Source organism: Amia ocellicauda, chromosome 1, assembly GCF_036373705.1.
Source record: "Amia ocellicauda isolate fAmiCal2 chromosome 1, fAmiCal2.hap1, whole genome shotgun sequence".
In the NCBI taxonomy this organism is placed as follows: Eukaryota; Metazoa; Chordata; class Actinopteri; order Amiiformes; family Amiidae; genus Amia; species Amia ocellicauda.
This window is the reverse complement of record NC_089850.1, coordinates 22,335,410-22,347,800: the sequence shown is the minus strand read 5'-3', so window position 1 is coordinate 22,347,800 and position 12,391 is coordinate 22,335,410. Positions and strand designations below refer to the sequence as shown.

Below are 12,391 nucleotides of genomic sequence, written 5' to 3'. Positions count from 1 at the left end.
ACATGTCATAATGTTAGACTACTTTATATACTATATTTCCAAATATTATCAAATACTTAAGACCACATTTATGTTATTCCCTGTGATTAGCATACAGAGAGCACCCAAAAATTATAACTTGCTTAAAATTATGAGATCTGCAGTCTGGGTTTGTGGGTTTACAGGTCAGTACTGTTTTTAGGAGTCCTAGGAAGTCTGCAAATAGGTATTAATTTCCTGGCACTGATGGAGGGTTGTCTGTGTGTACTCACTGGGGCTCGTTTCTGGTGATGAGGCAGGCCATAACACAAATTGGAGCAACCTGACTCGATTCCAGCTCTGTTGAAAGGATGTTGCGAGCTTCCGTTTAAAATTAATGCTATCAGAAGTGCAGCACCACAAGGTTAATAGATCACATTTTCATTTTAATTACATAAAGGAAGCCAAGTTAAAAATGAAAAGCAGCATTTCAGTCCTGGCTGTTCATCAAAACAACCTGCACAATTTTACTGAAACCGTAAAGAAAATAACAAGCCGCAAAAGTGTATAAACCTTCTCAAAATGGAATGCAAAAAAGAAAATGTCTGCTAGAATAATTTGCTTTTATTCTTTAGAGTACTTTTTGTTGACGACTTTGATTTTGAACATGATAATTACAATAAACATACAGCCAGACTGAATATAAATATCAGCTTTTGAAACTGGTGTGCTGGTTTTTGACCCATTGAAATGTTGATGAAAAAAGCTTGCCATAATATTTGCAGAGACCTTCATGTTAAATGTTCACTATATTGAAAATCTGTCTCAGCATTGACCGGAAAATCAAGTTTTGGTCCAGGCCCATATCTAGATTCATTTGGAACAAGCAGGGTGTAAACAAACACATTCTGGTGTGAAAGGGAATTTGAACTTGCAGGAAAAATTCAGTTTATCTGGTTTGAAATCATATATATATATTGCTAGTTAATTCTAAATCAGATTTTCATAAAGGAGCTAGGTACGAAAGGGCCCTTAGACATGGAAATATAATCAATAATCAAATATAATAATCAGTAGTTGTTGTTTTGTCTGATTCTTCCTTTTGTACAGTAGCCTATATTAATAAGATTGGGTATTCCCGTTATTTTTAGGGGAATTTGTAGGCCTAAGTGAAAACTGAATATGTCATATTGTTTCCCAAATTCTGTGTTCATATAGTTTGAAATTATTTAAGAAACTGCCTCACTAAACCATAATTCACATAGAAAAATGTGAAAAGGGATGAGTACATGAAAAGGTTAATGTGTTGTTCACAGCTGTGTTGTTATTGGTGTTTATTTTTCCCAGAGTATTCCAAGAACTCCACACTTTACAGTTAGTTGAGGAATACAGGACTTGAATTTCCTGTTTTTGTAGCTGTGGCCACTTTTAACAGGAAACCTTGAGGCACAGAAAAGCTAAATTTCTTAATGGTAAATGCAGTGCACATTGGAAGAATGTGGGACTTAAATAATTAATAATTATTCCATTCCATTTGACAAACAACTCAATAAAACGCATTGCACAACAATTAGGAAAATAATTTACACTAGTAGTATTGTAAGAAGTATTGTAATTTACATATTTATAAAACCTTTTTTTACATTTTGTATACCTAGAATATTATCTTCTGCAATATTAAAATAGGCCTACTTGTTACTTAGTCTTTCCAGAAACCTGTGAAGACTTCAAAACAAGTTAAAATAATAATTGTAATTTATTTTAAAGATTTCAGACAGTTTAGATAGTTAAATTAAACTTATATTAAGAATTAAATTAGTACAATGTTGCCTTGTACTTAACTGTATTATTGCACTTTGTATTACACTTATGTTGTAAGTCGCCCTGGATAAGGGCGTCTGCCAAGAAATAATAATAATAATAATAATAATGTAAAGGAAAAGCTACTTGTAACCATAATCCTTAACACTAACTAGTGTATGATTGTTCTTTAAACCAGGTAGAGACGTGTGTCATGTTTATAAGATATTTGATAATTTTTGCCTTTTGTTTCAGCGCCAGAGAAAGATACAAAAAGATCGCCTTGTTAATGATTTTTCAAATACATTGGCCATCTTCCAAAAAATTCAAAGGCAAGCTGCTCAGAAAGAGAAGGAATTTGTTGCCAGAGTGCGTGCCAGCTCAAGGGTATCTGTAAGTTGTCAAAGAGTGTTTTAAATCATTTTTATTGTGCTTGTTCATCACAAAGTTTAAGCATTGGAGAGTAGTATATTTAGAGACAATAGGCTCAGAGGCTACGGGCTATAAGCTTTTAATGCCATATCACCAATTTATTTACACAGGTATTACACACGAACTTACTTTAACACACGTTTAAACAATATTATTTGAAATTATAAGGCTTTTTTATCATCAAAACAGCAGGTCATACAATGTAGTAATAGTACCACATCACAGAGATCAGAGAACCCAAGCAATCTATGGAGAGTAAACATCTATGTTCAAAAACAACTTAATGAGTTTCCTCACATATACAGGATAGCAAATGGTTGCTAATCAGGTGTTGAAGTGTGATTTATGAGTGCTGGAGGAAAAAGTCTGTTCAGCTAATTGTTCCCTCTGAAAGACACCTATAATTCAGGGTAAGAAAAAGTAGTTTCTTTAGGCCTTAGTCATCCTTTAATGAGTGTTTATTTTTTTGTGTGTAGGGTGGCTTTCCTGATGATGGCTTCAAAGGAGGAAATGTGTTACCCTCTGAGAGGTTAGCAATGTCGCATGTACAAACTGCTCGATCACACATTTCAATATTTGCTGGCAGAATATATAATGAATGCAGTTTAGCTTCACATAAAAATACTTTAACAAAAATACAGTAAACATGTCCCTTGCAAAGGAAGACTGAGTCTTATTCAAAAACATGAAATGGTCATATAACAGTTTGATCATTTTACTCATGATAAGTTTACCTAAACATACATCATGAGGAAAATGTAGTTTAGTCTTGTGTTCCCTCAGTGAAATGCCCAGAAGCATGTGACAAAAGAAAAACAATACGAAGAAAAAATTATATTCATTACATGGATTAACCATGCAGAAACTATTATGTGAATTTAAAACCCCAACACATACACACACCATTTATATTCAATAACAAAGGTCAGTTTCAAAGGATTGATGTTTTTAACTCTGTGTCTCTATGTCTGTTTATAAGATAGATATTATTTGAAGACATATGTGGTACGTTGAGAAATACAGTAAACATTTAAATGTGTATTTTAATGTTTCTGATCCAGGCATATTTGTTATTACAAAATAAAAAAGTACAATAATTTTTTTTTAAATGATTGATGAAATTTAGTAGAAAACAATCTGTCGCATTGAAACACTAAGCATTCCTTTCTGGTTTTGAAACAGTCCAGATACTAGAAACTCAGGTTTCCACAACACTATCTGCCCTCACCTCCATCTTTAGTACGACTGAGCCTTAATGAAACTGAAGGGCATGTGAGGATGATTGATTGATTTGTAGTTACTGATGTGATCCAGGGCCTGATTAAATCAAAACTTTGACCCACCCACTAATAGAAAACTACAAACCTGTATATCATAGCGGTTACATTTATAATTAGAAGAAAGTGGCATCTAACTAAAAATTAAGCCACAACTGAATACAGTTCTGCTGTAGTTTTCTATTAGTGTATGGGTCAAAGTTTTGATTTAATCCCTGCCCCAGTCTTAAAGTCCCTGCCATTTATTAATGGCTGCATACATAAATACATTTTAAAAATCAAATGTTATATAAAATGCCAAAATATAATGTTAATATAGTATAATATCATTTTGAACTGACACTTATATAGTTTAAGATATGACAATTGCTCTGTATTAATGTTATGAGCTTTCTGAATTAATATATTTCGTCCCTCTCTTCAACAACAGTGAACCCCCCTCCTATGTACAAACCCAAGCAGATGCCATTACAGAAGAGGATCTTATGCTTATCAAAGAAAGAGAAACCACCATCAGACAACTTGAAGTAAATACTGATTACATGTCAAATCCTTGTCTTTAAGTGGATTTAAAATAGTTTATTGGTTACTAAAAATTTCACTTGACCTCTCTGGGATATATTTAATATCCTTGTGGGTGAAATATTCTTATACATTAGTACAGTTCTGCTCTTTATAATGTGACACAGTCACAAATTGGGGTGCCTATTTTGTTTTATTTGCAGCATATATTAATCTTATATTGGCTTTTAAGTTACCTAGCCACATATTGTAGGATAGTAGTAAAATCATGTAAAAAGTATATGTTATGTATTATTTTCAAAACTTGACTGAAAAGAAAAAGTATAAAATTGGTATGTTTAACTGTTTTTTTTTTTTATCAGTCTGATATTTTGGATATTAATGAAATCTTCAAAGATTTGGGAATGATGATTCACGAGCAGGGAGACACTATTGGTAAGACTCTGTTTTACTGTCTCGATCTATTTAAAAGCAGAAATGATCATATGGTATGTTACAGACAGTTCTTTCTCATTTTGTAATGCAGTTATATTTCTAAAACATATATTATTACTAGAACCAGTTATTTTTATTTATTTTAAAATTGATATATTTTTGAAGAGGGGGTAATGATTTAAAGATTTTCATGTGCAAAGATCTTGTGGTTTCTCCAGTTCCAGATTCCTTTAAATGTGGAGTTGTGATCTGAAACTAATTTCTTGCAAAGATACATTTACCCAGACATTGTAGTCAGAGCAGGTTATGTGCAGTGTTCCGTAATTTCCTGTAATTATCTTCAGTTTACGGAGATACATACAGTAAAGGTGAAGCGAACCATTATATTAAATATAAAAAGGTATTTAGAAGAATGAAAACAGTCTTCTTCTATATTCATTTATTGACCTTCATGTAACTTAAATGTAGATGCATTTTCATAACTGCTCTGGTAAGTTGAGTTAACCCTGAGCATTGTGCTTTGTATTCTACATTTCACATTGAAAACTAAATGCAGACTTCACAGTAAACTAACTTTGGACAGACTGCATGATTTAATTACTAGAATTCTGTGTGGAATCGGTTCAGATGGCCCCCTGAGAGAGCCACACTTGCACATACACAATGAAGTGTCAGACTGACTGTTGATGATGTCACAGTCCTAAATGCATCAATTAAATGTGTTGAACAAACAGATCTCTAATTGCTTTTAATAAACCCCACTGAGAATTAAGGGTCCTCAAAGAGCTGGCCTGCGCCCTTTGTTAGAGAAAAGAGTCCTGTGGGGTTTTTAAATTTATTTTGAACTTTCTCCCTGAGTTTGTTGAAGTAGTTCTGCTAATATATGTAAACCATCAAGCTTGTAATTTGTTATAAATTATCTGATGTTAACTTTTGTCTTTTATGGTATAGATCTTAAACTTGTAAGTCTTTGAATACAAAAGTAATAGACATACATGCATGAATATATGGGGGGATAAAAAAAAATACATTGTCACCTTTCTTATCTGTAAGGACCTATCTGTAAGGGAAGGGAAGCCTAAACTCTGCCTCTGTTAAGTATTAAATTAAATGCGAAAATATATTATAATAATCTGAAAATAAATATGTTAAATGTACTAAACTAAAATAGTGGGAAATTATTAAAATGAACTCCAGAAATGCATTCACCTAAAGGATTATTAGGAACACCTGTTCAATTTCTCATTAATGCAATTATCTAACCAACCAATCACATGGCAGTTGCTTCAATGCATTTAGGGGTGTGGTCCTGGTCAAGACAATCTCCTGAACTCCAAACTGAATGTCTGAATGGAAAAGAAAAGTGATTTAAGCAATTTTGAGCGTGGCATGGTTGTTGGTGCCAGACCACACAATCTGCTCAGTTACTGGAATTTTCACGCACAACCATTTCTAGGGTTTACAAAGAATGGTGTGAAAAGGGAAAAACATCCAGTATGCGGCAGTCCTCTGGGCGAAAATGCCTTGTTGATGCTAGAGGTCAGAGGAGAATGGGCCGACTGATTCAAGCTGATAGAAGAGCAACTTTGACTGAAATAACCACTCGTTACAACCGAGGTATGCAGCAAAGCATTTGTGAAGCCACAACACGTACAACCTTGAGGCGGATGGGCTACAACAGCAGAAGACCCCACCGGGTACCACTCATCTCCACTACAAATAGGAAAAAGAGGCTACAATTTGCACAAGCTCACCAAAATTGGACAGTTGAAGACTGGAAAAATGTTGCCTGGTCTGATGAGTCTCGATTTCTGTTGAGACATTCAGATGGTAGAGTCAGAATTTGGCGTAAACAGAATGAGAACATGGATCCATCATGCCTTGTTACCACTGTGCAGGCTGTTGGTGGTGGTGTAATGGTGTGGGGGATGTTTTCTTGGCACACTTTAGGCTCCTTAGTGCCAATTGGGCATCGTTTAAATGCCACGGCCTACCTGAGCATTGTTTATGACCATGTCCATCCCTTTATGACCATCAAGTACCCATCCTCTGATGGCTACTTCCAGCAGGATAATGCACCATGTCACAAAGGTCGAATCATTTCAAATTGGTTTCTTGAACATGACAATGAGTTCACTGTACTAAACTGGCCCCCACAGTCACCAGATCTCAACCCAATAGAGCATCTTTGGGATGTGGTGGAACGGGAGCTTCGTGCCCTGGATGTGCATCCCACAAATCTCCATCAACTGCAAGATGCTATCCTATCAATATGGGCCAACATTTCTTAAAGAATGCTTTCAGCACCTTGTTGAATCAATGCCACATAGAATTAAGGCAGTTCTGAAGGCGAAAGGGGGTCAAATACAGTATTAGTATGGTGTTCCTAATAATCCTTTAGGTGAGTGTATAATAGTGTTTATTGGTATTAGTATCAAAGGATGATGAGCTCCTAAAGAAAGGAAACAAAATATCTTAAAGATAATAATGTAACTTTTATAAAAATAAATAATAAGAAAGATAAACATATTTTTGTTAGATTTTTTGTCTTTCCTTTAGTGGCATTGTCTACAGTTGAAGAGGTTATTTAAAATAATATATTATGTCAATTATGTGAGCTTTTCTCTCTTTACCCAGACAGCATAGAGGCCAATGTAGAGTGTGCTGACGTACATGTACAGTCTGCAACACAGCAGTTAGCAAGAGCTGCAGACTACCAGGTAAATACTACCAGATTGACCACTCTTTAATTAAGTACACTTCATGAACTTGGTATTTTGTGTGGTATTTGAAATCATCATCAGCTGTAACATAAATAACAGGGACAGTTATACCAACATTGTCCTTAGACAAAACCTCAGACTTGGAAAATACACCAATCAGCCATAACATTATAACTTCTGACAGGTGAAGTGAATAACACTGATAATCATGGCTCCTGTCAGTGGGTGGGATATATTAGGCAGCAAGTGGACATTTTGTCCTCAAAGTTGATGTGTTAGAAGCAGGATAAATGGGCAAGCGTAAGGATCTGAGCGACTTTGACAAGGGCCAAATTGTGATGGCTAGACGACTGGGTCAGAGCATCTCCAAAACTGCAGCTCTTGTGTGGTGTTCCCGGTCTGCTGTGATCAGTACCTATCAAAAGTGGTCCAAGGAAGGAAAAGCAGTGAACCGGCGACAGGGTCATGGACGACCAAGGCTCATTGATGCACGTGGGGAGCGAAGGCTGGCCCATGTGTTCCGATCCAACAAACGTGCTACTGTAGCTCAAATTGCTGAATAAGTGAATGCTGGTTCTGATAGAAAGGTGTCAGAACACACAGTGTATCGCAGTTTGTTGTGTATGGGGCTGCGTAGCCGCAGACCAGTCAGGGTGCCCATGCTGACCCCTGTCCACTGCCGAAAGCGCCTACAATGGGCACGTGAGTATCAGAACTGGACAATGGAGCAATGGAAGAAGGTGGCCTGGTCTGATGAATGACAAGTTCAAGGTGTTGACTTGGCCTCCAAATTCCCCAGATCTCAATCCAATCGAGCATCTGTGGGATGTGCTAGACAAACAAGTCCGATCCATGGAGGCCCCACCTCGCAACTTACAGGACTTAAAGGATCTGCTGCTAACGTCTTGGTGCCAGATACCACAGCACACCTTCAGAGGTCTAGTGGAGTCTTTGCAAAAGTATTAAAAGTATAAGACTTTCTGAAAAGTTATTCAAATATCAGTTGTTCCTAAGCAAGCAAATATAAGGAACACAATACTGAAATACCAATGTATGTTCATATATTGCAACATTAGCAATGGCTATAGGTGTTCAAGTATTCAAACAAGTATTACTTATATACAGTGAGTAAAACAAATATTTGATCCCCTGCTGATTTTGTGCGTTTGCCCACTGACAATGAAATGATCAGTCTATAATTTTAATGGTAGGTGTATTTTAACAGTGAGAGACAGAATAACAACAACAAAATCCAGAAAAACGCATTTCAAAAAAGTTAATAATTGATTTGCATGTTACTGAGTGAAATAAGTATTTGATCCCCTATCAATCAGCAAGATTTCTGGTTCCCAGGTGTCTTTTATACAGGTAATGAGCTGAGATTAGGAGCACTCTACCTGGAGTTACCTGTATAAAAGACACCTGTCCACAGAAACAATCAATCAATCAGATTCCAATGGTGAGAAGGTGACAACAGTTGGTGAGATTATTCGCAAATTGAAGAAACACAAAATAACTGTCATTCTCCCTCGGTCTGGGGCTCCATGCAAGATCTCACCTTGTGGAGTTTCAATGATCATGAGAACGGTGAGGAATCATCCCAGAACTACACGGGACGATCTTGTTAATGATCTCAAGGCAGCTGGGACCAAAGTCACCAAGAAAACAATTGGTAACACACTACGCCATGAAGGACTGAAATCCTGCAGTGACCGCAAGGTCCCCCTGCTCAAGAAAGCACATGTACAGGCCTGTCTGAAGTTTGCCAATGAACATCTGAATGATTCAGAGGAGAACTGGGTGAAAGTGTTGTGGTCAGATGAGACCAAAATCGAGCTCTTTGGCATCAACTCAACTTGCCGTGTTTGGAGGAGGAGGAATAACCCCAAGAACACCATCCCCACCGTCAAATATGGAGGTGAAAACATTATGCATTGGGGGTGTTTTTCTGCTAAGGGGACAGGACAACTGCACTGCATCAAAGGGACAATAGACGGGGCCATGTACCGTCAAATCTTGGGTGAGAACCTCCTTCCCTCAGCCAGGGCATTGAAAATGGGTTGTGGATGGGTATTCCAGCATGACAATGACCCAAAACACACAAAGGAGTGGCTCAAGAAGCAGCACATTAAGGTCCTGTAGTGGCCTAGCCAGTCTCCAGACCTTAATCCCATAGAAAATCTGTGGAGGGAGCTGAAGGTTCGAGTTGCCAAACGTCACCCTCGAAACCTTAATGACTTGGAGAGGATCTGCAAAGAGGAGTGGAATAAAATCACTCCTGAGATGTGTGCAAACCTGGTGGCCAACTACAAGAAACGTCTGACCTCTGTGATTGCCAACAAGGGTTTTGCCACCAAGTACTAAGTCGAAGGGGTCAAATACTTATTTCCGTCATTAACATGCAAATCAATGTATAACTTTTTTGAAATGCGTTTTTCTGGATTTTTTGGTTGTTATTCTGTCTCTCACTGTTAAAATACACCTACCATTAAAATTATAGACTGATCATTTCTTTGTCAGTGGGCAAACGTACAAAATCAGCATGGAATCAAATACTTCTTTCCCTCACTGTATATTACTTATATTGTTTTCCCTCTGTGCTTTCAAATTAAGAAATGCAGTACTACAGCAATATTCACAAACGTGGGCTGTGTTGCACATGGCCAGCTATGGCCACTTCAGAAGTGGAAACAAGGCAAACGTTGTCAGTCTCACCCTATTAGGACTCCACCCAACATCTGATTGCATTTAATTACCTTAATGATTAGCCTAGAAAATATTTTTTTTGTTTTGTTTTATAATGTTTAACAGTCTTAATTCATTTTGGAATAAGGCAGTAACATAACAAAATGTGGAAAAAGTGAAGCGCTGTGAATACTTTCCGGATGCACTGTATAAGGATTTGTTTTTTATTATTATTATTATTTCTTTCTTGGCAGAAGCCCTTGTCCAGGGCAATTTACAAAACATACTTACCTATTAAATTCTAGCTACAAAGGACTTGTGCTGCTGTAGAAAATTCATTTAAATTAATTAACCAAGATGAACAATTACCATGAAGCAGTAATCACTGAAACTGGTCATGGAGGGCAATTATCCATCAGGTTTTAATGTTAATTATTTAATCAATCACCTATAATGACTTTTTATATATTCAAGTTCTTATTTTAAATGATCCATGTTATTTCTGTTTTATACATTACTTCATGCTTTTTCTTGAGAGTGAGCGAGGGACCTTTGGTATCTCTTAAAAAACAAGTTATCGGGTACAGGCACATAGTTTCTTTAAGAGAAGGCCTGCATCCAAATGTATTTTGCATGCAACAGCCAATGCCTTTTTGTAAATTGGCTGGCGTGTGCGTCTGGGGTAGCATCAGCATCTGGTTATATAGTGTACTGTCTTAAACGGGAGACAATTAACTATATGCTGAAGGGTATTGGATGGTCTTATTAATGTTTTGTGTGTGTGTTCCTATATATATATATATATATAATATAATTTAACATGCTTTGTTTTGATTTTTGTTTACTTACAGCGCAAGTCACGAAAGAAGATATGTATTCTTGTTGTGGTTCTCGTAATACTTGCTGTGGTGATTGGATTAATCATCTGGGCATCTTTGAGAAAGTGAAGATTTTCAATTACAATTTGACACTCTATGGGCAGGTTTCACAGACCCAGATTGGCACTAGTTATGCACTGCCCAATGTTATTTTAGCTACAGTAGTCCTAGACTAGTGCAAATCAAGGTCTGTGAAACCAGCCATATATGTTTTTATCACTGTACTTTATAATGAAATATGTATTCATAGTTTATAAGTTATGGCCAATCCAGTGCAGCCAAAGTTTGCAAAGGAGATTCCAGATTTAAATATGATTATCCAATACAAGTTAACAAGTGTAACACTTTAAACTTTGACTGTTATTTTGTTTTATATAATATAAAATAAAAATACAGGGGAAAGTGCTAACATTCCAAATGTGCACATTGCTTGGTTAGTGATTAAATTATCACAGCTCAATGTATCTGCCATAAATTGACTGAAGATTGCCAATTTTGCATACGTATTTGTTCAGCAATTAAATGTAGAATTTTTTTTTTTAATTATTAGTATTGTCCAAGTGATCAATACTAAAGTATGGTTGTCTGTCAAGCACATTTCAGATAATCACCATTGTTGTATTTAATGGAATGTAGATTTTTCTTTTAAATGTGAATAGTGAATAGTACTCAAATGCTTTTGCTTCTCTGTGATTATCACCATTGTTATATATTACATTTCAGTCATACGAACAGCCATGCATGTCATTATTCCAAGTCTCAAGCAATATTACCATGTTTATATGTGATTGTCATTATGTGTGTGTAATGTGCTTGTATGTTAAATGTGCAGGGGAGGTGTTTGTTACTATATCATTGTGGTATTCACACACGCCTAGCTTTAAAATCAGATGCCATGGTAATACAAAAACAATTTGCTAGCTGTGCTTCCTCAACAATAACAAGTATCAAGCCATAAGAATATGAGCATATTTGCTTAATGCTGTGGTAATTGCAACAGGTGGAATACAATGTTAATTCCATGATTTTTTTTTATATCTATATATTCATATTTTTATTTTACTGGGCAGGAGGACTTACTAAAAATGTGTTCCATATACATTTGTTTGTATGCAGTGACACTAGTTTGACTAACAAGTGCAGTTAGGAACCTTTCACACGACTCTTCCACCTAACATGCTCCATCTGTATTTGGTAAATTTTAATATTCTGAATGTATGAAATAATATTAATATGAATAATCAAGGTGTGATTTGTAAGTAACTTATGAGGGCCTTTTGCCTTTGTACTTTAAAATGCCAACTGTTACAATAAAAACAAATCTTTCAACTCAATTTTGTCACTAGTTTTTTGTTTTTAGCATTATTACAATGGTGTTCACATTAGCACTGTCTTAGTATGGAAATATTATGTCTTATTGTTAAAAAGTAAATTACATATTGAAAGTAATTGTTTTCTAATGCTGTACCTTTTTTGTTACCAGTTAGATTAGAACGGTTATTCATGTTTTCAAGCACATTACAAAATATATGAATAAACCATTTTGGAAAAGGCACTCAAAGAATAACCCTTAAATAATTAATTAGGTTTGTTGTAACCAATTTCCAAAATGCAAGGTATTAGTCTATGAAACCTCTTTTAATGGGTTTTAACTAAGGGGTATGTCATTTAAAACAAAAGG

At 35.8% G+C, this 12,391-nt stretch overlaps 1 protein-coding gene across 2 annotated transcripts in view; it reads left to right on the top strand.

The window, feature by feature from the left end:
* Positions 1 to 12,044, top strand: part of stx7l (syntaxin 7-like) — a 51,870-nt gene extending 39,826 nt beyond the window's left edge. The window contains exons 5-10 of one of the 2 annotated variants that reach the window (XM_066699218.1): positions 2,014 to 2,151; positions 2,667 to 2,719; positions 3,898 to 3,994; positions 4,352 to 4,424; positions 7,062 to 7,144; positions 10,684 to 12,044. In XM_066699218.1, the coding sequence (XP_066555315.1) occupies positions 2,014 to 2,151; positions 2,667 to 2,719; positions 3,898 to 3,994; positions 4,352 to 4,424; positions 7,062 to 7,144; positions 10,684 to 10,779 (540 nt within the window). In that variant the 3' untranslated portion in view covers positions 10,780 to 12,044. The remainder of the gene's footprint in view (positions 1 to 2,013; positions 2,152 to 2,666; positions 2,720 to 3,897; positions 3,995 to 4,351; positions 4,425 to 7,061; positions 7,145 to 10,683) is intronic. The other variant, XM_066699209.1, reaches the window with a different exon arrangement.
* The last annotated feature ends 347 nt before the right edge of the window (positions 12,045 to 12,391 follow it).